The 25984-nt window shown below is 38.8% G+C and overlaps 1 protein-coding gene across 14 annotated transcripts in view; it reads left to right on the forward strand.

Annotated features, from left to right (window-relative positions):
- MCTP1 (multiple C2 and transmembrane domain containing 1) overlaps positions 1-25984 on the forward strand; it is a 187388-nt gene that overhangs the window by 111572 nt on the left and 49832 nt on the right. For 11 of the 14 annotated variants that reach the window (XM_079995387.1, XM_079995384.1, XM_079995386.1 and 8 more), the window contains 5 exons: positions 3432-3534; positions 3866-3967; positions 4279-4353; positions 5910-6029; positions 6493-6579. In XM_079995387.1, coding sequence (XP_079851513.1) covers positions 3432-3534; positions 3866-3967; positions 4279-4353; positions 5910-6029; positions 6493-6579 — 487 coding nt within the window. The remainder of the gene's footprint in view (positions 1-3431; positions 3535-3865; positions 3968-4278; positions 4354-5909; positions 6030-6492; positions 6580-25984) is intronic. The other 3 variants (XM_079995388.1, XM_079995377.1, XM_079995378.1) reach the window with 1 other exon arrangement.

The raw sequence follows: 25984 nt of genomic DNA on the forward strand, positions 1-25984 counted from the left end.
GATGATACTCCAAATGTCAATATACTTTGAAGGTACTATAGTATACTGCTGTGCAGCTACTAGGCTGAAACTTTTTAATGTTCATTCCAATAATTTTTAGAATTTATTGGGCAGTTTTACCCATATTCCTGACCACCCATACTGCTGCTACCGAGTTGATGCTGAGGAAGATGTCCAATATAATCCCATGCATGTTATTTCAACTTTAAATGTGAGTAAGCTAACTCACCAATATTGGACTCAGAATAATGCTGGTTTTCTTTCACAATGATCCTCTCTTGCATTTAGAACTGTAGGGCAGAGTCTGATAATACTGAACATTTGTTGACCCTCATACTGTATAGTGTCTTGAATGCTAGACCTGTTGGCTCCTTCATTATATTGAGATTATTCCTCTGAATTAATTTTAGAGGGGAGGGGAGGGGAGGAACCATAGAGATAAACAAAAAGTTAGAGTGGATAAAGTGACAGTGAAGTTTGGAAATATTATTGGAACTTTTATATATTGTTTTCCTTGGTGCATTTATCCTGGAGGTGTGAATTTGGTTTATTAACTTTAAAAGGTGAGCAGGATGAAATTCTCATTTTCTCTACTAAACCAGTGGTTTGTGGGGGGGAAATGAAGGCCTGTCGTGATTATAGGTGAAAGCCATTGCTCAGTAGTACAGCACGTGAAACCCTGCCTGGTGACAGAGGGTTGGGCTACACAGTCTGCTGAACAGCAGATTGTTGCCACATAACCCTTAAGCTCTGTTACTATGATTATTCACATAATGAATGGGAGCTGGATATAGGAAAGAATATTAAGAGGCTTATTCTTCTGGAAGATCTTATTTTTCCCCTCTTATTAATTATGCTCATTCCTTTGCTTTTTGTAATGTTCTGATCTCCAAAGTCTGTTGGATTGAAGATGATATTTTAGATTAAAAGCCCTAATCAAAGGGGTTTTCTCTAGCATCGGGGCGCTGTGCTAGATGAGTTGCATTACAACTTTAGAATTCTGTGAAACTTCTATTTATGAAACACTCTTTGTGATGGAAAATTACTTCAGTACTTAATAGTTTCTCAGTGGCAATATTTTGAAACATTTAAAAATTAAAGAATCAAGCATCTTCTTTTTCTATGGCTGCTCCAATTGCAGTACAACACAAAGAGAAAGTAAATCTGTTTCAGGTTTGTTTGTTTTTGCTGCTTCACTATCCACTAAATGTTCCCAGCTGGAAGCTTTAGTCTTATGTGTGTTCAGGCAGTCGCCTTCTACATTTTTGGTTTTATAAGAACCAAGTTAATACTTACTATGTAGCCTGTAAGATCTGTTTAGCCCCCTTCCCCCCCTTTCTTTGTGAGATTGAAGAAAAACAACAATAAGCTATCAATTTAATTGTTATCATTATTGTTATTTGTTTGTTTGCTTATTATCTGCCCTTCACCTTAAGGTCCCAGGGTGGGGTATAACATTAAAACAGAATATTAAAACTGTCTAAAACACCTTACAATCAAAAAAATAAGGTGAGTCAAAAATATACACCTCAAGTATTCAATTCCAGGGTGAAGAGGTGTGTATTAAGGGGTGCATTCCCAGTCAGTATTCTGTGTATTTGCAAAATATGCTGCATTCATTGCAAATTTTGTTTATATGCAAAAGTTCCATCAATCAACCCCCATTATTTCATTATACAACATCTCAGTTAACTATTGCAGATTATTTTGAATGCAGTATATCATGAGTCACACATCTTTAATCTTTTATTTTTGCCCCACTCCTTACTTGTATATATTTTTCAAAGTTGATTATGCCACATTCCTCTACGTATTACCTGGATATGAAGTGCTAATTATTTTTCAAAAGTAAATATCAGTAGCACCTAAATATTTATAAAAGTACACATGGAGCTTGTTTAGACATAAGGGCCAAGCTATAGTTTAGCGTGAACATGCAGGCTCTTGGGCAGGCATAGGCAAACTCAGCCCTCCAGATGTTTTTGGAACTACAACTCCCATCATCCCTAGCTAACAGGACCAGTGGTCAGGGATGATGGGGGTTGTAGTCCCAAAACATCTGGACGGCCGAGTTTGCCTTTGCCTGCTCTTGGGAAGAAAATTACATGCAGCTGCTTTGTTCTTCCTCTGGTCCTGATGGTATAAGCTAAGTCATTGTTTGACTTAGTAATCCAAATTTGGGGTCATGTCTTCTCTAGACCAGTGTTTCCCAACCTTGTGCCTCCAGCTGTTTTTGAACTACAACTCCCATCATCCCTGACTAGCAAGACCAGTGGCAAGGGGTGATGGGAATTGTAGTCCAAAAACAGCTGGAGGCACAAGGTTGGGAAACACTGCTCTAGACAAACCATGATCTTGGAACTAAAGCTTATTCTTGGGGTTTGTCTGGAGAAGAAGCGTAGCTGCAAGAGATCTGGAAGAAGCTTGCATCAGGCACAATCTCCTCTTTGGGGACCCTCTCTCATTCACGCTAAGCCATAGTTTGGCTCAGCACTGCATGCCAACTAACTCATAATTAAACCATATTTAAAGGTTGAAAGACTGAACCTTTACAAATCTTCAGGCTTGCACATTTCATCCCTCCTCTGGCACAGCCATGCGGGCTTTAGGAGAATTTACTTCCATCTTAGGTTAACTGTGGCTTGCAATGTCATCTGAATGTGGACAAGCTGTGGTCGAGCTTAGCTATAGTTAGTGAAAACAAACCAGCTTCTAGTATTTAGGAAACTAACTTTTTTTTTTACTAATCATAATTAAGACTAACCACAGTTTAGGGGTTCATATAACTTGCCCAAGCGCAACATGCTAAACAACCAAAGAGAAGGGGGACATGTGTGAACCTAGTAGCAGGCTAGACCTAACATTTTCCCCCTACTAAACCATGATTTATGTTTACATCTGAATGCAGCCTAGCTGGCATACAATTTAATACCAGAAAGTTGAAACTCTGTAGCAGTTTAAGGAATGGAGAAAGTGAGAATTCTGGAAACCTCTTAATGGCTTCTAAATCTGGTGTCAACATTTTGATTGGGTTTTTTTTGGGGGGGGTCTATATGAAACCCACCAAGGATCTGGTCATGTCCATTTTAAATTTCAAGTGCTTTTTGATTGCAATCTTACTTTCTAACTCTGCAAACGTATCACTTATTCAGTACACTAAATCAGGGTAAGTATTAATGAAAGGCTTTCTTGTGCTTCTTGTAGGTTGTATAATGCATGCCCAGTCATGAAATGATCGGTATCATGTCTGAGTTGCATTCCTGGACATTTCTATTTCAATTCATGCCCTCTTTTTAACTCCCCTTTTCTAGTTTACACTTCTAAAAATTCACGCAGCTTTTCATTTTCCTCTAACTTGTTAATGCATTTGCCTTGATAATGATTCAATTAGGTGACTTTCCTACCTCTGTTCTGCCCTATCCCTTTCATAGCAATATTAAGGATATCCACTCAGTTCTTGAAGTGACAGTTTATGACGAAGACCGAGATCGGAGTGCTGACTTCCTGGGCAAAGTGGCTATACCATTGTTGTCTGTAAGTTTATTATTATTATTTGGTTAATGCACTGCTCTGTATATTTTTATGCTCGTGGAAAAAAAAGTCAGGGCTGTCTGTCATTTTTCAACCAAGGTCTGTAATAAGAACACTAAAAAATTTAACATACTCAATTCACGGCCATGTTGAATCCCATGATAGTTAATTTTTCCTGACAGACTTGGTCCTGGTAATGAACAGGTACTTGTCAGAATTGCCACAGTTGTTTTGGGTTCTCTGTCAGTTTCAGCAGCTGGGGGTCAAAGGTCACTGAGGGAGTGTATTCAGTGGAGACTGCGAGACAGACGGCTGTCATGTCCTTTTCCCGCAGATTCAAAATGGTGAACAGAAAGCCTACGTCTTGAAAAACAAGCAGCTGACAGGGCCAACAAAGGGGGTCATCTATCTTGAAATAGATGTGATTTTTAATGCTGTAAGTCTTAACTTTGCCTTTTTTGTACTGCTAAAGAGTTCAGTTTCATGAAAGCTTTTGTTCCTGATTTGTAGAGAATTTCTGTCATTCCTCATTTTCTCTAAACCTTGATGTATGCTGCAGAATGCTCTTCTGCCACTGGCTGAGACACCCACTTTGCTACTACTGCTGCTAATGTATACACAAGCATAAGTTTCTGTGCCTCACATTTCTGGATTATAGTCTTGGCCCCATGACTTTGAAATGCTACAGTGATGATTCTATATATTTGTGCAGTTCTCAGTCCCTAAACAATATATTTTGATATATAGGTGAAAGCCAGCTTCCGAACGTTAATGCCCAAAGAACAGAAGTATATTGAAGAAGAAAACAGAATTTCTAAACAGGTAAAGAGTTGGAAACTATTATTTATTCCCAATAGACAGAATATCAAGTGAAACCTTATGACTGTATTTTGTCAAGCATTGATAGCTAAGAGAATAGCACATCTCATTTATATTGAAAAACTTATCTGGAGTTATCAAATAAAACTTGCACAAATGCAGATTTTTAAGTCTTCTAAATCCCTTTCTGCCAGATTTAGTTATTTGTAAAATGTGTGCATGATAACTCTAATTAAAGTTGTCAGTCTGCCCCCATGTATCAGGTTATAGCACAGGTGGCTGTAAACTTAGTCTAGCATAAATTTTGGTGGCCAACTTTGACCTGGAGGAACTCCCATATTGTTTTGGATTATGGTATGTATCAGCCTTTTGTTCTCCTAGTTCTCCTTTTAAGGTGCTTATTAGAAACTTAACTCAGGCAAATATATAAAATCCCTCTGATTCTTCAACATGATTGACAAGATTCTTCTTTTTCATGTATGTTTACTAACTAATTGCTGCAATATTTACCAGCAGTAACTGTTTTCAAAAGTGCAGTCCTACCGAATGCTTTCAACTTAAATAATTTTTAAAATCTTGCAGCCATGATGTTCATGTTTCCTTCTGGAGGATAAGAATGTTGGTCACTGAAGAGTCAAACACTAAACAACTCTTCTTTGTAGAATCTTATTTGTGTGCTTTTTAGTGTTTTAATTATTGCATGAAATCATCAGTACAGAGATTTTATAAGCAGCAATATAACACTTCCATTATCAGAAAGTAAGCAGGCGTGCCTTGCGGTGTGTGGGGGGGAGTATACAATACCTATTCTTACAGATGTATAGGTGCTGCTCAGAAATGGCTAGACTCATATGCAGAAAAATAGTAGCAAGGAACTTATGACTATTACTAATCAATGAATATTATCAAACCTTGGTTTGTAGTATAAGAATCTCATTAGAGCAAGTGCTTTTCTTAAATATCAGAGATCTTGAATTAGTGAATATAACCTAATACTGTAAAATGTAAGTTTCGTAAAAGTTAGTGAGTTCATCTCCAAATGAACTTCGTGGTACTCAACTATTCGTTTTAAAACATAATTCCTTAAAAATCTACTTGTTCATCCTTTCCATGAAGCATATTGTAGTTTCACAGCTTCCATGGGAAAAGTTACTTCAGTTTCCTCAGAGATAATTACTCAGAACTGCATACATGGTTTCTCAGCAGTCATCTCTTTAGTATCAGAAATTGATTCAGCCAACTCCAGTGCAAAAAAACCTAGGTTGATATATTAAATCCCTGGATCTCAGTTCTTAGAGCGTGCTTAAAGATTGGGAAGGAAACATTAGTAGGTACAATTGTACTGTCATTTAAATTATTTTCATGCTGTACAGCAGAACAGTGCAAGCCTACAACTACTGATAATACTGATAAATATCTAGATAATGAGTTTTCCCCTTTACTGCAATACAAAATATTGTCTGTACAGAACAGTATTTTCAGTTGAAATGTGTTGTGAGCAGTTTTCATAGCTAAAATGCACAAACTGAGCCGACACATTCTACGTTTCTTTCCTCCAGCTTCTTCTAAGGAACTTCATGCGGATGAAGCGTTGTGTCATGGTTCTTGTAAATGCCGCCTACTATATAAACAGTTGCTTTGACTGGGATTCACCACCAAGGAGTCTTGCTGCTTTTGTGGTATGATATTAACCTTAATATATGTGTATACAAAAAAATAAATAAATGTAATGGTCTCATCAATAGGACATTTATGAAAGATCACAGTCAATACCTAATAATCAATCTGTAGTTTAAAGCCAATATTAGAACATCCAGGGCTTCCTAGAATTGGCTTTCTTCTACAATCAGTGACCTCTAATACCCTAACCTTAAAACTCCAGGAAGTTTAATGCCAGTACATTCTTCTCTTTAATTTCCAGTGGTATAGGAAACTTCAAAGTGCTTGAGTTCACCATGGCATCATAGCCATGCTCCCAATGATAATCTATAAATGTAGGCAGGTGTATTGATCCTAAATAAGCTCTGTATAGGCATACTTGCATACACATATACAGTGAGGGGGGAAAGTATTTGATCCCCTTCTAAATTTGCCCATTTGCCCTCTGACAAAGAAATGACCAGTCCATAATTTTAATGGTAGGTTTATTGTAGCTGTGAGAGACAGAATAACAACAGGAAAACCCCCAGAAACCCAGAAGACAGAAGACGGAGATGGATGTGCATTATAGTAAGTGAAATAAGTATTTGATCCCTTTGCAAAATATGACTTAGTACTTGGTGGCAAAACAGTATGGCACACATACTGCCATTTTACATGCTGGTGGAACCAATTTTCAACTAATTAATAACAAATTATAGAACAACTGTGTATTCCCCATCACGTATTCCCCATCCCTTTGCTATTACAGTCACCCCAAGTTAACAACACTGGCAAATGTGGTTGCTGCAGATGGGTGATGCCATTAGCACTTGTTTCACAGTAGGAACAAAGTTCAACTCCTTTGCAGTCATGTCCCATGCCAACATTGAGGACCTTTAATATGCCATTCTTTGGGTATAAGATTCTAAACCTAAGCCACTCATACCTGCCAGCCTTAGATGAAATATCTGATTGTGTGAGAAATGGATCCTCAGTTGTTTATGTTATACATATCCACCAGATCTGCCTCCATCCAAAAGAACTTCCCACCCAGTATTTTCTGTGTGTCAGTTTAATACAATTTTCTTCTAGACGTCTTAACATAGACGTTTTCCTTCTGCGTCTTCACTTCCTTGCCACGACACCAAATAGGAGCATTTTGAGGAACAAAAAAAGAGGCCCCAAAAGCTTGCAACGTCTTTACGTTAGTCATCTTGGACTCCTTTAGGAGGAAGGGTGAAACGGAAAATAAATAAATAAATAAATAAATAAATAAATAAATAGACAGACAACTGATAATTTTAAGATCTGAGAAATGTGATAAGAGACATTCCAGGAGCCTTGATAAAAGGTTATGCTTATATACATAAGTTTCAGAAATGGTCGCGTAATAACTTTACTCAAAATGCTTCTACTTTTGTGTGTTTACTTCCTGCATTAGCTCTGGGAGGTGCTTGTGGCATAATGGCATAATGTTCCTTTGGCCTGATGAAGGGAAGCACTCGTATAGGGCATCCTCTCCAGAACCAATATGTTGATACAGGAACAAACTTTATTCTGCAGGATATACCCGTCATGGCAATTATTGGCTTTATTTTATTTTTATTATTTAAACTTGTATGCTACTTTCCCACATAAATGTGCCCAAAGCAGTACATATGATTAGAGGCAGCATGCTTTGAATACCAGGGGCTAGAGAATCAGGTTCAGCATCAGCACATAGCACAGTCAGGCAAATGCCCACAACACTGATACCTATGCATTGGGCCAGGTGAGTCCTTTAGCTGCTTGGCATTGAGAAGAATTCCGAGCGATTGCAGTGAGGAAGTGTCATTTTAATCTTTCCCTAATGACTTCAAATGCAGCATTGTTCCAGAGTGGTTCTGCATTGAGGGTGCTGGGAAGAATTAAATTGATAGCTCTTGCATGCTGTAGCAGCCTGGAGCTTCTGTTAGCCCCAAATAGCAAGGGGAAAACACCAGCAGCACAGGATCCTTTCGGATTCCTCCCTCTTCATTGATCAGCACAGAGAAGACTGCCAAGCAGTTGCAAAAAGGGACCATCAGTTGAATCCCTCCCCACTGTCTTTGATGTTGTAGAAAACTGGGTTTAGGTGGGATTAAATTCACTTTAAGAAAAGCAGCCAACTTTGAAATCTGTACAACGCCCCCAAAAGTGACCTTCTAGATGAGAGCACAGTCATGTCCTCTAGCATCTTGCTTCCAATAGTGGGCAAGCAGATGCCCATGCGATGCCCAAAGGCAGGAAGTAGAGGCGACTGCCATCTCCTTCTTGTTCTCCACAGGACCAGGCCTGAGGTGTCCTTGGCCAGAGTGCCCTCACTGGGCCCCCCAAATGGCCCTGTCTTGGAGGGACTTACCAAGCAATGGGGGTTATGAATAGTGGTGCAAGCAGTGCCTTGAGAAAGCCACCGTTCTTGAGAAAGCTATAGTCAAAACAAAACTACTATGAAAGAAAATTAAATTGTATTTCCCTCCGCTCCTCAGATATATCCATCTATCCTAAATATTTTTATGGTTTATACATGCCCTTTAGAATCTTATTCAAGATCTACTGTAGGTTCAACTTTGTGCCTCAGGTGTAATGAACATGAATGAGTAACGACCTGTTCTTTCTTAGATGCTGCCTGTCCTTTTACAGGCACTGTTGCTTCAGAACTGACAAGCTAAAGTCCATCGTTGCAATGGACTGTATTTTTAATCTTCAATAAAGTCTCTTCTGATCCCTGTTCCTGCCCTGCCTCTTTTGAACCTATTAAGTAATCTGCTGTGATGTCACAGCGTGGCATTGGAGATATCACAGCCCATCTGTCTTCCACAGCCTCTGATGTCATATGTGGGTTGCCAGTGTTGGTCTAGGCAGAAGTGCTGAGAGGGTCTTGTGAAAGATACAAAAGTTGACAGGCAGATTAAAAAAATAAACACTTTCATCTTTGCATGCCGTGGTCTTTAGAACCTCTTTATACCTAGTTGAGTGGTTTCAAAGCCTTTTAATAGAGGCAGATAGCACATGGCAGCTTATACCGTAGAGTTTTGACCAAGATCTTAAACCAGAACTCAACAACCTACAGTGTTGTCAGAAAACTGCAACGTGTACATCATCATCATCATCATCATCATCATCATTATTATTGCAGTTCTGCATACAGTTCCACATTGTCCCTGTGAAATCTATGAATCTTAGGTGGATTGATTAGCTCCAGGAATGTAACCTTAAGGGTACAGTTGTGCAAACTAAAGGAGCACATCTTGAGGTTTGAGTTAAGGAAACATTGGATTTAAATAGTCCCTTTATTGTAACATAGTATATGAGATTTAAATGTTGTAGCACTTTTGGGGGGAGATGCTGAAAACCACCGGATTTCCTATTTTAATATCCCTATTGCCTACTCTGTATTTTATTTGGGTGAAATCCAACATAGTGCATGCAACAGGGCTTCTTCTGTTCCTGACTGTCGCCCTGCCCTCTGGATCAGATTTTGAAGGTGGACAGGGGGCTGCACAAGCAGAAATCTGTTCTGCCTGCGGTTGGGCACAACTGGATATCACCCTTTGTTTTTAACACTTGGAGAAGACAATAAGTAAAAGCAACTTGAATATTTCATTCATGAGCTGTTCTATCAAATGCATTGCTGTGCTTAAATTAATCAGTTTGCATTACTCCTACGTAATTTTAGCAATAAATGATTATTACAGAAATACTTTATGCAGTTTTCTCAACTGTGGAAATGGCAAGGTTTGTCTTTAGAACAACCTAATGAAGATACTGAAATGCTTTCTAAATTGGGTTTCGTTTTCTCCAGGCTCTTGATTCATGCACCTGTGGATGTGGGCAATCGCAGGGAGATACAGGGCAGGAGATGAGGGGCCGTATGCAACCTCTTTCACTGTCACTTCTTACTTTAATGAGCCAAAAAATAATTGGACAACTAAGCTATCAGTAAAAGGACACATTTCAACATGAGTCAGTGAATTATTTTGCAGGACAAACTTTAATCTTTATATATGATTGTGGATAATTTGTGGTACCATTTATCCAGCTTGAATTGTTTTAGCCTTTTCAGTTGTTACACAGTAAGTACTTCTATGTTAACATTAACATTTGATATTTTACACATTTAATTCCTGTACTGTTGTGTGTGGTCTTCGGGGAAATGCGCTCCGGTGCTACAAGAGAGAGACAAAGTATTGATCAGCTAACATTTCAGCTACATTTATGTATGTCGCAAAATTAATGAAAATGCCAGACAAAAATGTCAGAGTGCACAAAAAGGTAGGATTTGAATTTTGGTAGTTTAATGAAAAGTTTAAGATGAACGTTATCACATGTCTGTTATTGTGCAGTTCATAACACAATAGCTAAAGGGGAAACACACATTTTACTGGGGGAGCACTGAACATGAATTTAGAAGGAAATTTAGAAGGAAATATGCAGTCCTGAAAGTAGGTGATGTTCCCAAATTTGGGAAATGTGAGTTCATTTATTCTAACATGGCTCAAAATAATAAATAGCATTTGCAAAAATGGTGCCTACATTTTCCTCTTTAGTTGGGGGAGTTATGCAGTCCTCTCCTTTCTACTGTAGCTTATATTCTTCTAAAAACTACTTTTGAAAGTAAAAAAACAAACCCAGTATTAATAATAATCTTTCTCTTGATTTTCCTAACCATTTTTGAGGCATCTGAATAAGGCCAACTCATTCAATATTTTTGTTCATATTGTCAGAGCCAATGCGAGATACTGTTCTGTGTGAGGCAGGCATAACTTCTATCCCCTACTGCTGCTGCCCCTCTTCACCACTGCCTGCTTACCCATTTAACATTTTTAACATCACTAATGCAGTGTCAGTACTGGCAGTGCCCCCAGCTTCAGTCTCCCCTCTCTCTCTGAGCAAGGTGTCCCAGGAGACTGAGTGCCTGTGCTGCAGTGGCTTCATCGCCATAGCTAAAAATTCTTTTAAAATTACTTTAAATACTTTAGAAACATTAAATTTAAGAGAGCAAATGCTCTCCTATTAACAGTTGAGAGATAAGGTAGCGGTTGGTGGGAAGTAGTAGGGGCTGCAGTGGTGAAGGAAAGGGATTGGGCAGGGTATTGCTCTGGAAAGCCTTTAGAAGCCAGGTGTGCATGGATAGCTTTGTGGGCTGACTTCTTTGGGATTTCCAAGAGAGAATGTTCTGACACAACGGCAGTGGTAGTTCTCTTGTCTTCTGGGCTGTGAGCATGGACCAAGTGACAGTTTTCACGATGATGCAACATGAGTATAGCTTTGGGCTGCATAATCTGACAGAAGATAATTCCTTTTGCTGGAATCTAAAGGGCTGCATGTACCGTTTAACACTTTCACCGTTGCCCTTTCCACCACCATGTGTGTTAGCTGAAAAGCTTGTGAGAGTCAGAGGCTCCTCCAGTGCAAGAAAGGGGGAGATTGGAAGGGGCTTGGTAATGCACACACCTATGTTCACATAGGGACGCAGGTGGCGCTGTGGGTTAAAGCCTCAGCGCCTAGGACTTGCTGATCGAAAGGTCGGCGGTTCGAATCCCTGCGGCGGGGTGCGCTCCCGCTGCTCGGTCCCAGCGCCTGCCAACCTAGCAGTTCAAAAGCACCTCCGGGTGCAAGTAGATAAATAGGGACCGCTTACCAGCGGGAAGGTAAACGGCGTTTCCGTGTGCGGCTCTGGCTCGCCAGAGCAGCGATGTCACGCTGGCCACGTGACCCGGAAGTGTCTCCGGACAGCGCTGGCCCCTGGCCTCTTAAGTGAGATGGGCGCACAACCCCAGAGTCTGTCAAGACTGGCCCGTACGGGCAGGGGTACCTTTACCTTTACCTTTATGTTCACATAGAAATGCTATCTGCTCTCAGACAGGAGGACTTCTTGGAGCACAGGCTTTAAGCTGAAGAAAATGGCTCGCCATCAGTGCTGTTTTTCTAGAAAAAGGGGTGCCGAAATTCACCGTGAACACCTCCTTTGTTTTTTTATAACAGCAATGGTGCCTACCTGAGAGGTGCCAGAACTGAGTTCCGGTGAATTCCTGCTGAAAAAAAGCCCCGCTTGCCATACTGATTTTATCCTGATCAGTATTTAAATGCCCTATTGCGTCCCAGTTCTGCTAGACGTTTTCTTAGGGATGTGCAAGAATCCTGCAGTTTGCTTCATGGTGCAAGCGAAGTGCACAGAAGTTCTTTTTCCTTCAGTAAATTGTGTGCCAGTGACCTAACATGGATGGTAAATGATAAGATTTATGCACAAACAAAGCAGTATTTAATGGCAGGATTTGGAGACGTATTCCCAACAACTTTGGTGTGCCTAGTGGGATATTTGACTTTGGGCAGTAGAATTCCGTGCCATTTCACACATTGCGTCTGCAGACAGGGAGGGGGAAAAGAAGAGGGGGGGGAGTGATTATATTTTCCCCCTTAAACATCTATTTAAATACATCTTTGTTCTGTACCATAGATTTATTGGTACAGAATCAAACATTTTTTCTGATCTAAACCCTTCTCATCCCCTAGAAATCACTGTTAGCCTTTCTGAGAGGGGAAAGACAAAAATCTCTTTTTCTCCCAGTGGGCTAACACTAGGTAAAGGAGGCAATCTGGACCAGGGAAATACATGATTTCATACAGTTTAAACAATGATCAGTAATAATTTATAAAGTAGGATAAATGGGAGATGTGGCGTATTTTATTTGATTAAAGAGTGTTTAATAACGCAAGTAGACAACTAGCAAGGAAACAGTTTTGAAACGTGTCATGTAAGGAAATACTTTTGCATATGGAATGTGTAAAGCTATTTCCTGTGTAATTACATCACTTTAATCTGCAGTTGATCATACATATAGTGATTGTACAATAAAAGATCCCATCCAACAATAAGCGTGCTTAATAGCTAAATATTCCAACCGAATGCAAAACAGTAAGATAGAGAAATATATATTTAATATGAAATCCCTGCTTGGTTTAGGAATAAGAAACATGCTCAGTCACCTTTTTTAAAAAAGGAATATCAAGTGTGCAGCCAAGGAAGAGCTTACTTATCCTTCAGTTTTTCAAAATGTTCCTCTCTGCCAAACTAGTGCATCAGATCAGTTTCCTTATATATGAAGGAAAGAATTATCTTGATTCTCCTCTTAGGACATCTACCACAGGTAAACATGAGTGTTGAAACCCCCCCTTCCTCTGTTTCCAAGTCTTTCTGTGTCCCTTTTCAGGCTCATCTACTTGTTGCCCTAGGCCAATACTGCTTTGCTGACCCGGTCTTCTTTGATGTCCCTCACAAACAGTGTCGTTTTCCCCATTTGTTTTCACATTTCCAAGGGCTGCTTTTGTGTTGATTCTTCGGTCAGCAGGTGCAATTCCAATTGACAACAATTCTTCATTAAAAACAGAACGCAATCTAGGCTGTATGTTTGCCTAGATTCCTTAATTAAAGAGTTAAATAAGTAGCCGGCGAAAGTTTTAGAGAAGACTCTAAGACAGGCAATATTCTTTTGCTCATGAAAACTCGATGTGTGCAATTCTCAGTGTTAAATTTGGCATTAGAGCTAGGTTATCATTGAGAAAAGAGTAGGTCTTGCCTTGTTATTCAAAGCAAGCACCCAACTTGCTTGAAAAGCCAGAGGAGCTGGATGTTGTTGGACAGCAGATTTGAAATTAATCAGAAGAAAGTAATCTAATTTACACTGTGAGAAGCTGGATGATTAGAGGTGGTTTTGTGTGGTTTTTTTGCCTGAAATGGAGATTTCTTTCAGAAGTATTTTTCTGTAGAATGTAGAATTGGTGGGAAATGCTGTTTCGTGGGGGAAAATGGATGTTTTCAGAACTGAAGTTCTGCATTTTATAATCATTAATGCATTTGAAGGAGAGTACATATAATACTCTACAAAGCAGAATGTTGATCAAATTCGTGATGCATTTTTTTAAAAAAACCAACCCTAACAGTCATTAGCTCAGAAAAAGTGAACTTTCTGTTAAAGGGCAATGCAAAATTGGAATACAGTGAAACTGCAATTAATGTCTACCTCACAGTAGCCTTTATTGCTTTCCAGAACTATATTGTCAACATGATTAGGCATGTCTGTATTCATATTATAATGGATCACCTTCCTTAACTAGAAATAAGTCATTAATGGGCCAATTCAAGTTTTCTCTGCCTCATTAAAAAGATAAAGCTAAAAAACCCCACCTCTTTTTGACTAATCTTGTATCAGTTAAATCCTGCATATTTATTTCTTAAAACATAAATATTCCCCCATATGGAAGAAACGTGTAGCATCCATTCTAGGATGTATTTGACTTCCTAGCAAAATGCAACATTTGATAAAAATCCAAAGTATTCATGTTGGCTTACAAGGAAAATCCAAAAATCCATAATGGCATTGCCGTACTCTGTGTTTTGGATTGTTTGAGAATTTTGCTTTGAACAGCTTTTGTGTTTCCCCATGTAAACTTAAGCAAGTAAGAAAATGTTGTGTGTGTGCGCGCGCAAATGCACGCGTGCAACCATTGCATCAATTTCAGCCCCCTCCTCCTAATTTTTCTTCCATAAGAATCTGTATGTCACATGTCAATAAGTAATGCATATTACTCTGCTATAAGATTGTCACCAACTTTTCTCTGTTAATGAAAGCAGTGTGTGTGGGCAGCATCTCTCCCTCTCTCTTTTCTGCCTGTTTGTAATGGGTGGGGTGGGGGACGAGAGTCTTCTCTTTCATTCTGTGTAGTGTTTAATCCCAGTGATTCTCTCCACATCATCCCTGCCAGGGTGGTTTAGCTAGCTAGCAACATTTCATTAGCTTCATTTCCTCCCCACTTTTCCTGCCATAACGCTGTGCAACTCCCAACCCTTCACTCTTTCCTTCTCTGCAATCTTCCACTTGTTGTGCATAAGATCAAGGCAAAACTTGCACACTGGAGTGCTTTCAGAGTTATGATGGGATAGTAAAATCTGTTTATTCCCCCTCTTCTCCAAAAAAACCCAGGAATTGGTAGGAGACTTGTGTGCCTACACCAACCAAATTGGCAAGCATACAATGGCTCTAGTTTAAAAGCCTATTCAAGGTACAAATAATTATTATTTAAACTCCCTTGGTAACTTGTGGATTATTGGAATTCTTGATGAAACAGTCTGCAAGATTTTGTATTGACTGAAAGAAGCTCTAATGCAAAAGAACAACAACCCACTATATGCTTAAGATGACTGCGGATTTGAGAAGTAGTCTGCCTCCCTCATGTCGTACCATTAGCATAGAAAACATGAATTAATAAAAAATGTCACAATGTTACATAATGATAACAATTAACAGTGTGAGGACTCATTAACAGTACTCTTAGCACTCAACTTTTAAGTAAATTGTCACATTTCTAACCATAAATTTATAACACTTCACAGATTTAGTTTCAACCAAAAAATTAATTTGGCTAGCTAAATGCTGACACTTTTTTGTGGCTGATAGCAATTAAGCATTTTAGATGCATTGTATAGTATTCAAACCTGTTTATTTTCAAAGCTTAGAAAGAACTGTGAAACTATTAACAACTGAGTTATGAGAATGCGTTGTTTCTTTATGTGTCCTAATGCTACAGTTGTTGTTCACTGTATATCATCTTACTATCAGTCTTTATAAAATGTATCCATTTCAGCGATGGATCATTTGAGCATGCCTATGCAATTCACAATTGAAAACTCTGGCAGCCCTATCTAGTACTACCAAAATGATATCAATGAACTGGATGGAGTTACCTACCACAGGAACAATTACCCGATCAGGGTCAAATACCCTTCCACCTTTCTACCTGAACACCTGCAAATTGAGCTGTGTCCCATTCAGAATTTTAAGAACAGAGCCATTGTCAGGGAAGTAGTTTGTTTCTGGGAGAAAATTATGCCAGTTCTCTTTTAAATGAAAGACAAGTCTGTTGTTACTTAAGGGATATTAGGCTTCACTGCATTTTTGAGGAAAACAAATTTGCTGTAACTTTATCTGTAATGTAGTACTGAATAGGTGCAAATAGGCTCTACATTGTATGTAGCAGAGCAGGGGAAATAAGGGTTTGTTAAAACCATAAAAGGGATTTGTAACCATTATATTTCTAAGGAACTGCTTTATCAGAGTCTGGGTTATAGGGGAAATGTTTTAGTTACAGCCTTAACATTAAATGCTTGCCTTGTATTTTACTCAAATGCAGTCTAAAAGAAGCAGGATTTTGTCTGTTCTGCTCACTTTGTGAAATCACAAATTTCCTGAAAGTAAACAGGCTGATAATCTTCCATTTAGCGTTTTCAGCTAGCCAAGGATTACAGCACAGACTAAACCAAATTAATCATTCCCAAAACTGAACATTGATTTGTTTTGTGCTATGATTTTAGTTTATTCGTTTAGTAAATAGCTGCTGATTTCACTATTTCACTTTTTATTTTTAAAAAATACAACTTTAAGTGCAGTTAAAATGCATCAGTGCATTAATTTCCCATTTACTCAGAGAAAATATTTGAAGCTAAATATTTTCCTTAGTGTTTCACTGGGTTATTTTACTTGGCTCATTCAAAACGCCTTCTGTATCTAATATTAACAATACATCTTGACTTCACCATAGCAGTTTATTCTTATAGAAAACAAGACAAAACAAATAGTATAGAGAATACTTTGTCTTCATGAAAAGTGTGTTGCTGAGTCGTCTATCTTAGTTTCTTTTTTTTTTTTAAGTACGAATGTGAAGTGAAACTACTAAATTTATTGAGAGATATTTGTGAATGGAGTCTACCTTATATATTTCAGGAAGCAGCCATGAGAGTCAGAGGAAGGGCAGGTGAACAGTTGTACCTGCTAAACCCAAGGGTCAATTAATTAAACTCAGCAATTTTTCACTATATTTTCAGGATCATGCATGCAGAATATATGTAAACCAAGATTCATGTGAAATTGCTGGTTATGAAATAAAGGTAATAGAGATTTGTACGCTTCAAAAGATGAACTGCACTTCTCTGTACACTTACTTGGGAGTAAGCCTGTTGAAGTTGGTGGGACTTGCTTCTAAGTAAACATGATTAGGAACAACCTGTAACGGTGTGAACGTTTACTTAAAAAACAAATCCCACTGAGTATTAGAGTATTTATTTCTGGGTTAGAAGTTTATTTTAGGACCAAACTATTAATCTGTAACCTTGTGAAAAAATTCTTGGGAGTAAATTCCACTAAAAGTTAGACCTGCAAGTAAATGGGACTTGGCAGTAAAAGTGCAACCCAGAGCCCTTATAATAAGTGGGATTTCAGTATACTGAGAATAAAAGTGTTGGTTGCCTGAACAGAATCGTGCCACATCTTCTGTGCCCTTTTCTGTCAGTAGCAAGATGCAAAAAGCGCTTCTTGACTGACAGAATGGCTCTGTATTTACCATGATGTTGAAGCTGTCTGTATTTAGATCTAGAAATAAAAGTTATCCTTTAAATGGCATTATATATGTTTCTGTTGTAAAAGTTAGAAAGTATAATTTAATTGACATACCACTAAAAACCATTTTAAGTCCAGGATGGATGAGGCACAAGTTTAGTGAGATTTAAAGTACAAAGCAGCATAGGCAAACCAGATTAAAGAATGATTTATTATATTTGGGTTTTCACTTTTATTCACCTTTAAGACATCTATTTTAAAAGAAAGTTTAAAAATAATCTTGATAACCAGAACAAATGATAAAAATGAGACATAGAATTCACAAAGGCTTTATAACTTTATGACAAGTAATTCATCTTTTGGGGTTAGTATAGTATTCTGCACCAGCATATGACTCATAATTGACAATCTCAGTTGTGTATTTGTTCTTTTATGGATTTTAAAGACTGAATAATGCTAAAGATCAGAAATCTTTTGGAAAACCCACGCATTAATTATTATTTTTCAAGAAACATTGTTAAAAGTTTTTAAAGGTAGTGATGCTTCTTTTTATGCAAGGAGAAATTTTGTGGGAAGACAGAGTTGTCATTACAAATAAGGAAAAAAATCATGTCTTATTTCATATGCATTCTGAAACATAGAGCTTCTGAGAACTAATGTAGAATTTCAGCAGAGTTTATAAGCACACTGAAGTAATCTCTAAAAATATGTAATTGGCCAAGAAGTGAAGTCCACATGTGAAACCCAGTTTTGAGGCTGACTTTTCCTCTTAGTATTTCAGTGGGCACAGTTCTCCTGTATAATTTAAGGATCTATGTTGATCATTTTAAATCTAGCCCTATTCATTTTAAAATCTGTTAAAATCTTTTTTTAGTTTGTATTTTTGCATTTTATATTTTCCTTAAAAAATAATAATTAGAAATTGTTGTAAATTTCAGTACAGTTGAATTGGGTTTTTTTTCTAATAGTCCTCTTAAAAGCCCATAATATTGCCGCCCACCAAATATATTCACCATGATTACAGTACAAATAAAAATGGCACTTAAAAAAAGTCAGCCAAATAAAGAAGTTTTTGCAAAGTAGGCATAATGTATTTTTAAAAATTAAATATTAAGTAAAAATGCATTTCTCAGTTTCAAATTGCAATCGTTTCATTATAGTGAATACATTTATTTATTTTTTCATTTAAAAAGTTTGCTCTTTAAATATTTCCAAAGCATTTTTGTAAAATTGTAATTAGATTATTAGGTAAAAAAACCGCAGATTTCCATCCTGATTTTTTTAAGCTGAATAGAATAAATTTACAGCAATATAAAGTGAATGGTTTTTTTAAAAAAAAATATTCAGCAGTGTTTGCATTTAGATGGCACTCTTTCTTGATTTTAGACTCTTAAATAAGATTAGTGGAATTGAACTGTTACTGTAAAATCTGTATGCATACAATACTTCAGGCTGCAGTAGTCTTAAAACAAATATTAAACCTATTGATAGTTCTTTTGAATTATTTTAAAAAGAGTTTGTTTAATCAGTAATATGTATTGACATAGTTAATTTGCACATTTAATAGAATAAGAAATGCGAAGTGAAAATGTTGAATTCAGCTCACAGCTGTTTTACAGAGAAAAGCCATCTCATACCGATGTTGAAAACTAACGAAGTGGGTAAATTCTCTGGGTGATACTCAGCTAAGTCATATTCAGAGTAGACCCCCATTGAACTCTGAGCATGAAGGACAGTGGATATCACCCGTTGATTTTAATGGGCTTACTCTGAGTATGACTCTCATTGGATAGCACTCTTCATCATTTGCACAAAAAGCCTCCAACACGTATAGATTCTGCCCACCATTTAATAAAATTCATTATTATATGTAGTTTGGAAATACTTTTAAGATGCTACTGTGTCCGTTAGTGACAAAATGTAGTGATTCTGTACAATGCATTAATTGTCTTTCTGAAACAGGTGTAGCTGATGCCCTGATTATGCTTAAACTATTCTAGGAGATAGTATTTAGAAGTCAGCCTGATTCAAAGGCTCCTTTTGTAGTTGCAGGAATGCTGAGATATTCGTAGAATTCTTCTGCATGTAAGTGATTTTCCCATTCACTTTCCTGTTAAGAGGAGTTCTGGCCAGGCATTTCCACTAAATCCCCTCTCCTTGATGGAATTTCAATGTAGGAGCATTAGATCATGATCAGTAAGCACCAGCGGCGGAAGAGTATCAGTGTCTTCCCCCACCCCCAATTTTTAAGCTTTCCTATATCTTTGTTGTAGAATGCTAGCTTGCCTTGTTTCCTTGAGTTCACTAACTGCACTTTTAGAAAATGCCAAATAAGAGAAACTCATAAAAGCAAATGTGTGTTAATATTGGATTAACGGGGGTGGGGGGACAGAACAGTTTAAATGTTGGGATGGGGAGCTAGACAAAAAAGAAAAATAAGGCCATTCTAAAAACTGTGTATAATAAGCAAAACAAACCTTTTATACATCTGCTATGTCGATATTTTAATATGGGGTTTTGTAGTGATTTTTAAAATTTCCGTCTTGTCTGTTGAACAAAATAACCATTAAATGTTGTTCTTCGTTTGAGCCTGTAGGTAGCACTGTTGCCTCACAAAAGCAATGATCTTTCAAAGAGGCACAGCCTGTTTTATTTATTTATTTAATCTTGGTAGCCTAAATCCTAGCTAGCAGTACATTTGCATAATTTCCAGACTTTCATGATGATCTGTGCTATTACAACAAGTGGCCTAAATATTGTCTTGGCCTTGGTGGGTCTCTCTTTCAAAGATGTTGTGTTCTGTTCTTTCCCTCTGTGATCTGATGGAGCCTCAGCTCAGCACCAAAGCCCAGTATGCTATTTGAAATCCCGAAAGTTACAGTGATAAGCTATCTGAAAAGAAAATTCTTTTTTAATGCATTGCTTTTCAGATACAAATGCATCTGTGGGGTTCTCTCTTAACGTTCTGCATTCCATTTTCTTCTTTATACAAAACACTATTCAGCACTTGCTTTATTTTCAACTCACTAATGAGGTAAATGAAGTCTCAATCTCTTAATCTTGCTTTTCTTTTCATCTCCGGACACGGCCACCTACAGTATTTCCATTAACTTGTGTGAGAACTGGATTGGTTCGTATGAGAGTGGCATATAGCAGTAGTAAGCGGTCCCCGCACGGTGCTTACACCATTTATTAACTAGTACTCTGAAGTTAGCAGCATGTGTGAATAACAGTTGCTGTTTGGAGAGTTCCCTGGTAAATGCTGTGAATAACCGCTGTAGGGTGAAACAACATAATTCAAAGCTTGCACGTTCGTAATTCTCCCAGAAGGGATGCATTGTCTTAAAATTTCCCAGAATGGCTAGTAAACAGTACACCAGCTACCTAAGTGCATCTTTGTCCAAGGTTCACATGGCTTTACCAGTGGCACTTTGAATCATCAAAATAGCCTTTTTTTTTACCAGAGGGATTGTTCTGCCCCTTAATATGTACTTTCTTTTAGATCCATTATACCCATAATCAGTATATGCTACCAAAGGAGATTTAGTTATTATTCTAACTAGCAATCATAGCTTCCCTGAATGAAAATTTGGAGCTTTATTCTATTTTATTAACAACAAAGCAGAGAAAAATACTGTTTTGAAGTTATCATAGATTTGTTATATCTTGTCTCTAAGGAAGATGGCCTTTAACGATTACAATAGTTTCCTTTTATTCATTTGTTTTTTTGGTTAACATAAGGCAGCTGTGAGTGTAAAATTCATTGAAATTCACTAAGTGGGATTCAAAAAAAAACTTACAAAGGCCTATTAATGTGCATCTTTATTATTCCTTTGTCAGTGTGCTGCACCATGGGAGACTTGAGAAGGGAACACTACAGCCTTCTATGAACAAGCTGTTTTCTAATCATATTATCTGTGCATTTGTGCGTATACTAGAACATGCAAAGTCAAATGCAGGTGGGAGGGAGCTAACCTTTGACTCACTGTAGCAGCAAAAATATTTCAGGCTATCAGCATGGGAGTTTTCAGCTTTTCATTGTCTCAATAGAATAGAAGGTATCTTTATCTTGAAGGCGAAGAGCACAAATAGATCCCCTGTGTATGCTGTACCACTGTTTGCATGGATTCTTATAAAATGTGAACCTTGCAATTTGAAAAATTAGTGAGGGAATTCAAGCATAAAAGAAACCGAGAAAAAGTATTATGCTATCTTATCTGAGTGAATGCAATAAGGTTAACAACGAGAGCCTCTCTTGCCTTTTTGGGGGGTGTATGTGATAGGTTCTCCTTTCTCTTTTTCTTCTCCCCCCGCTGCCTCCGCCCCAATTTTCACTGTCACTAGCGAAGTTAGAACAACTGGTGTTCACAAAAATGTTCATAGCTTTATTAGTCAGAGAAGGGAGACCATTTCCATTGTAGAGGGCCCCAAAGAATGAATAAGAGCTGTTGAATGTCTGGGCTCCATTGAACAGGAACACAAACTGATGTAAAGGAAATCTTCTATCTATACATAAAGAAATCTTCACAATGTTTTCAATTTTTTTTCCTTGTGGAAAGCGCCCAATACAATATGCTCTAGCAATAATGATTTTTTGTGTGTGTGTCTACAAAGTTATAAGGCTTTTATTTACATGAGAAATAGCTAAGCCAAGTAGGTATCTTAATTTTAAAAATAAGTAAATAAAAAACTGCCCTTGCCTAGTAATTTGGCAAAGTGAAAAGAAATTGGGGGGGGGGGGAGGTCTGTTGGTAACCGTAAATGTTGCTAGGATTCAAAGAGTTACCAATCACTTTTGCCAGCTCAGTAAGCTTTGCTGCTTTCTTCTTCTGCCTGCAACATATATGCACTGGGTGGCAGTCCAGAAGAGGCTCCAACTTTTCAGGTGATGCAGGAGGGCTTCAGTACGAAGGTAGTGGGCTCAGAAGCCCCTGGCTCAATTGTGCTTTGCAGAAAATGTAGAATTGGATGTAATTTAAGCAGTGGCAAAACACAGGTGATATTATGATCCTATATTATTTAGCTGAAATAGTAGTCTTGTAGCCCTTTAAACATTAACAAATTGATTGTGACATAAGCTTTCATGGTCTGGAATCCACTTCATCAGATGCATGAAGTGTTATCTTCAACTGGCAGGTGTATATACATATGGGTGTTGAGAAAGGAAAATTATAAATAGTAGGGTCAAATGGTAATGAAATGCAAAAATGCAACAGTCTGTGTACTTTGACCCTACTGTTTACATGTCATGCATCTGATGAAGTGGACTTGAGTCCACTAAAATTTATGCCATAATAAATGTGTTTAGTCCTGAAGGTGCTGCAAAACTCTTCATTGGTTTTGCTACAACAGATTTGCACGGCTCCCCTTCTGGAAGCATTTACATGGTGTGGCTGAAGGTGTTGTAGATGTGGTGGTAGTTGTTGCTGTTATCTTCACCAAGTTGTCCAGGGCTGGCCTTAGGGAAGTCAGTAGTCAAATGTAAAATGTAGAGTACTTGTGTTGCCACCCTCTGGACCTCTCAAGGAGGAGGCACACAAAGAAGGGTCTTGGAAGATGATATCAGGGTCCAGGTAGGTTCAATTGGAAAGAGGTATTGCAGTCCTGAGCCATTTAAAGCTTTTTAGGTCAAAACCAGCACATTAAAATTGGGCCCAGAAACTAATTGGTAGCCAGTGCAGTCGGACGAGGATTGGTATATTATGCTAAAACCATCTTGCTCCGGTGAGCAACCTGGTGGCTGAATTCTGCACTAGCTGAAGTTTCCAAACCATCTTCAGAGACAGCCTTGCTTATAACGCATTGCAGTAATCTAACCTTGAAGTTACCAGAGCATAGACAACAGTAGTTAGGGTATTCTTTTCCAGATAGGGGCGTAGCTGGGCCACCAGCCAAAGCTGACGGAAGGCAGTCTGGGCCACTGAGGCCACTTGAGCCTCGAGTGACACCAAAGGATCCAGGAGTAACCCCAGGCTACAAACCTGCTCCTTCAGAGGAAGTGTAACCCCATCAAAAGCAGGCGATCTCCCACCCACCCAGTCTAGGGAACCACCCTCTGACAGTGCCTCAGTCTTGTCTGGATTGAGCTTCAGTTTGTTGGCTCTCATCCAGTCCATTACAGAGGCAAGACACTGGTCCAGCACTTCCACTACCTCACCTACAGAAGTAAAGGAGAAATAGAGCTGAGTGTCATCAGCATACTGCTGACAACGTACTCCAAAACCTCTAGATAACCGGAGCAGTTTCGTGTAGATGTTAAACAATGTAGGGGATAGGATTGAGGCCTGCAGAACCCCACATTGAAGATTCCACTGGGCTTAAAAGCGTTCCCCAAGCAACACCCTCTGGGAAGGACCTTCCAAGTAGGACTGGAACCACCGCAAAGCAGTGACACCCACCCCTAGTTCGTACAGCCGCTCCGAAAGGATACCGTGGCCAATGGTATCAAAAGCCATTGAGAGGTCAAGAAGAATTAACAGGGACATGTTTCCCTTGTCTCTCTCTCAGCAGAGGCAACCAAAGCAGTTTCTGTGCCAAAACCGGGCTTAAACCCCATTTGAAATGGATCCAGAAAATCAATTTCTTCCAAAAGCGCCTGGATCTGGTCTGCAGCCACTCGCTCCAGAACCTTGCTCAGGAAAGGGAGATTAGCAACTGGCCAGTAGTTAGTTAGGTTTTCCAAATCCAGGGAAGGTTTCTTAAGGAGTGTTTTTACCACTTCCTCCTTCAAACAGGCAGGGACCACCCCCTTTCATAAAGAGTAAAGTTACCAGACGTCCCCATTTCCCGGGGACAGTCCCCGGATTTACAAATCAGCCCCCATACAAAATCCATTGAAGTTGAAAAGTGTCTCCGGATTCATTGAAAAAAATCTGGTAACCTTAATAAAGAGGCATAGTTCACCTTCCTGGCCCAGCCAGCTGTTCCCTCCCTGCTGGTTTTTATCAGCCAAGAGGGGCACCCTGACTGATCCAAGCACCTTGTCCACATCCTCGAGCCTTACCAACTGAAACTCATCCAACAAGACTAGACTGTGCTCTGGACACCCCATGAGATTCATCTGCTCTAACAAGAGAATAAGGGTCTTGGTGGATGCAAGCAATTTCATCCACAAAATGCTTTGCAAACAAGTCACAACAAATGTGGGGGGGGGTTGGGGGGGCTATAGAGTTGTTTTTATTTTGATTAAGTATTTTGTGGTTTTATATTTTGACTTTATTCTGTGAACCACCCTGAGACCTCCGGTTATATAGGGTGGTATATAAATTCAATAAATAAAAATAAAACAAATAAATACTTGTTCCAACAGAAAATAACTCCTCTCTTTTTCTAGATGAGTTTTCACAGCGCATCTTGTAATCACAATTCAGATACTTCAGTGGCATAGTTATAGTATGCATACATGCCTGAGTATGTACAAAGGGATGACTCCAAGCATTTGCTATATGTTCTATATGTTCTGCTATATGTTCTGCTACCCAGGACATGCTCAGATCACATGCTTGGTCTATGAGTCCTTTGTGTCTTTTTACCTGGTGATACAATGGTGAGTAGTCTCATATTGGGGACAATGTTTTGCACACTCTGACAAGAGGCAACCAACTTCAGTGGCTTTAAAAGAGGATTAGACCAATTCATGGAGGATAAGACTATAAGAGAGAGAGTGTGAGTGTAGAGAGCCAGTGTGGTGTAGTGGTTAAGAGCGGTGGTCTCCTAATCTGGGGAACCGGGTTCGCGTCTCCGCTCCTCCACATGCAGCTGCTGGGTGACCTTGGGCCAGTCACACTTCTTTGAAGTCTCTCAGCCCCACTCACCTCACAGAGTGTTTGTTGTGGGGGAGGAAGGGAAAGGAGAATGTTAGCCGCTTTGAGACTCCTTAAAGGGAGTGAAAGGCGGGATATCAAATCCAAACTCTTCTTCTTCTTCTATAAGGGGCTGCTATGCTAGCCAGTATATTCCAGTATGCTCCTACAAAGCAGCTTCTGGAAACCATAGGAGGAGAGAGTTCTGTCACACTCAGGCCTGCTTGCAAGCTTCCCCTGGCATCTTAGTGGCCACTATGATAACAGAATGCTTAACTAGAAAAAGAGCACTAGCTGGATCCAGCATGGATCTTCTTACTGTCTTATGTGAACACTACACCTCTGCTTTTGAGATTCTTGCTATGGCACGCTATTCAATTCCTATGGTCCTATCAGAGTTGTTGGATATCCTTGTGCACTGTACTAACATTTCAGGAAGGCAGATCCTGTGGATGCCTGAAAACGTAATGTGCTCCCAGAGAGCTCCGGGAATACAAGTATATATATACAACTAACATACTGTAGTCATTGAGGCTTTAAATTTCCATTTATTTTAATTTTACACCTCCTAAGTTACGGAAGTATCAGAAATTGTGAAATGCCAAAATTTTGTTGTGTTGACTGTCGTTATCAAGCTGAATTCCTGTGATGGCACACATTGGGAATTTCTGGTGTATTTTGGTAGGAGGACTGGGAAAGTACCCAAAATTACAGTGATTTTCCAAGGGTTCAGACAGGTATGGGTTAAATGAACCAAGGCAACTCTACATATGTTTGAGT

The sequence above is a fragment of the Podarcis cretensis genome, assembly GCF_951804945.1.
Source record: "Podarcis cretensis genome assembly, chromosome: 11".
Taxonomy (NCBI): Eukaryota; Metazoa; Chordata; class Lepidosauria; order Squamata; family Lacertidae; genus Podarcis; species Podarcis cretensis.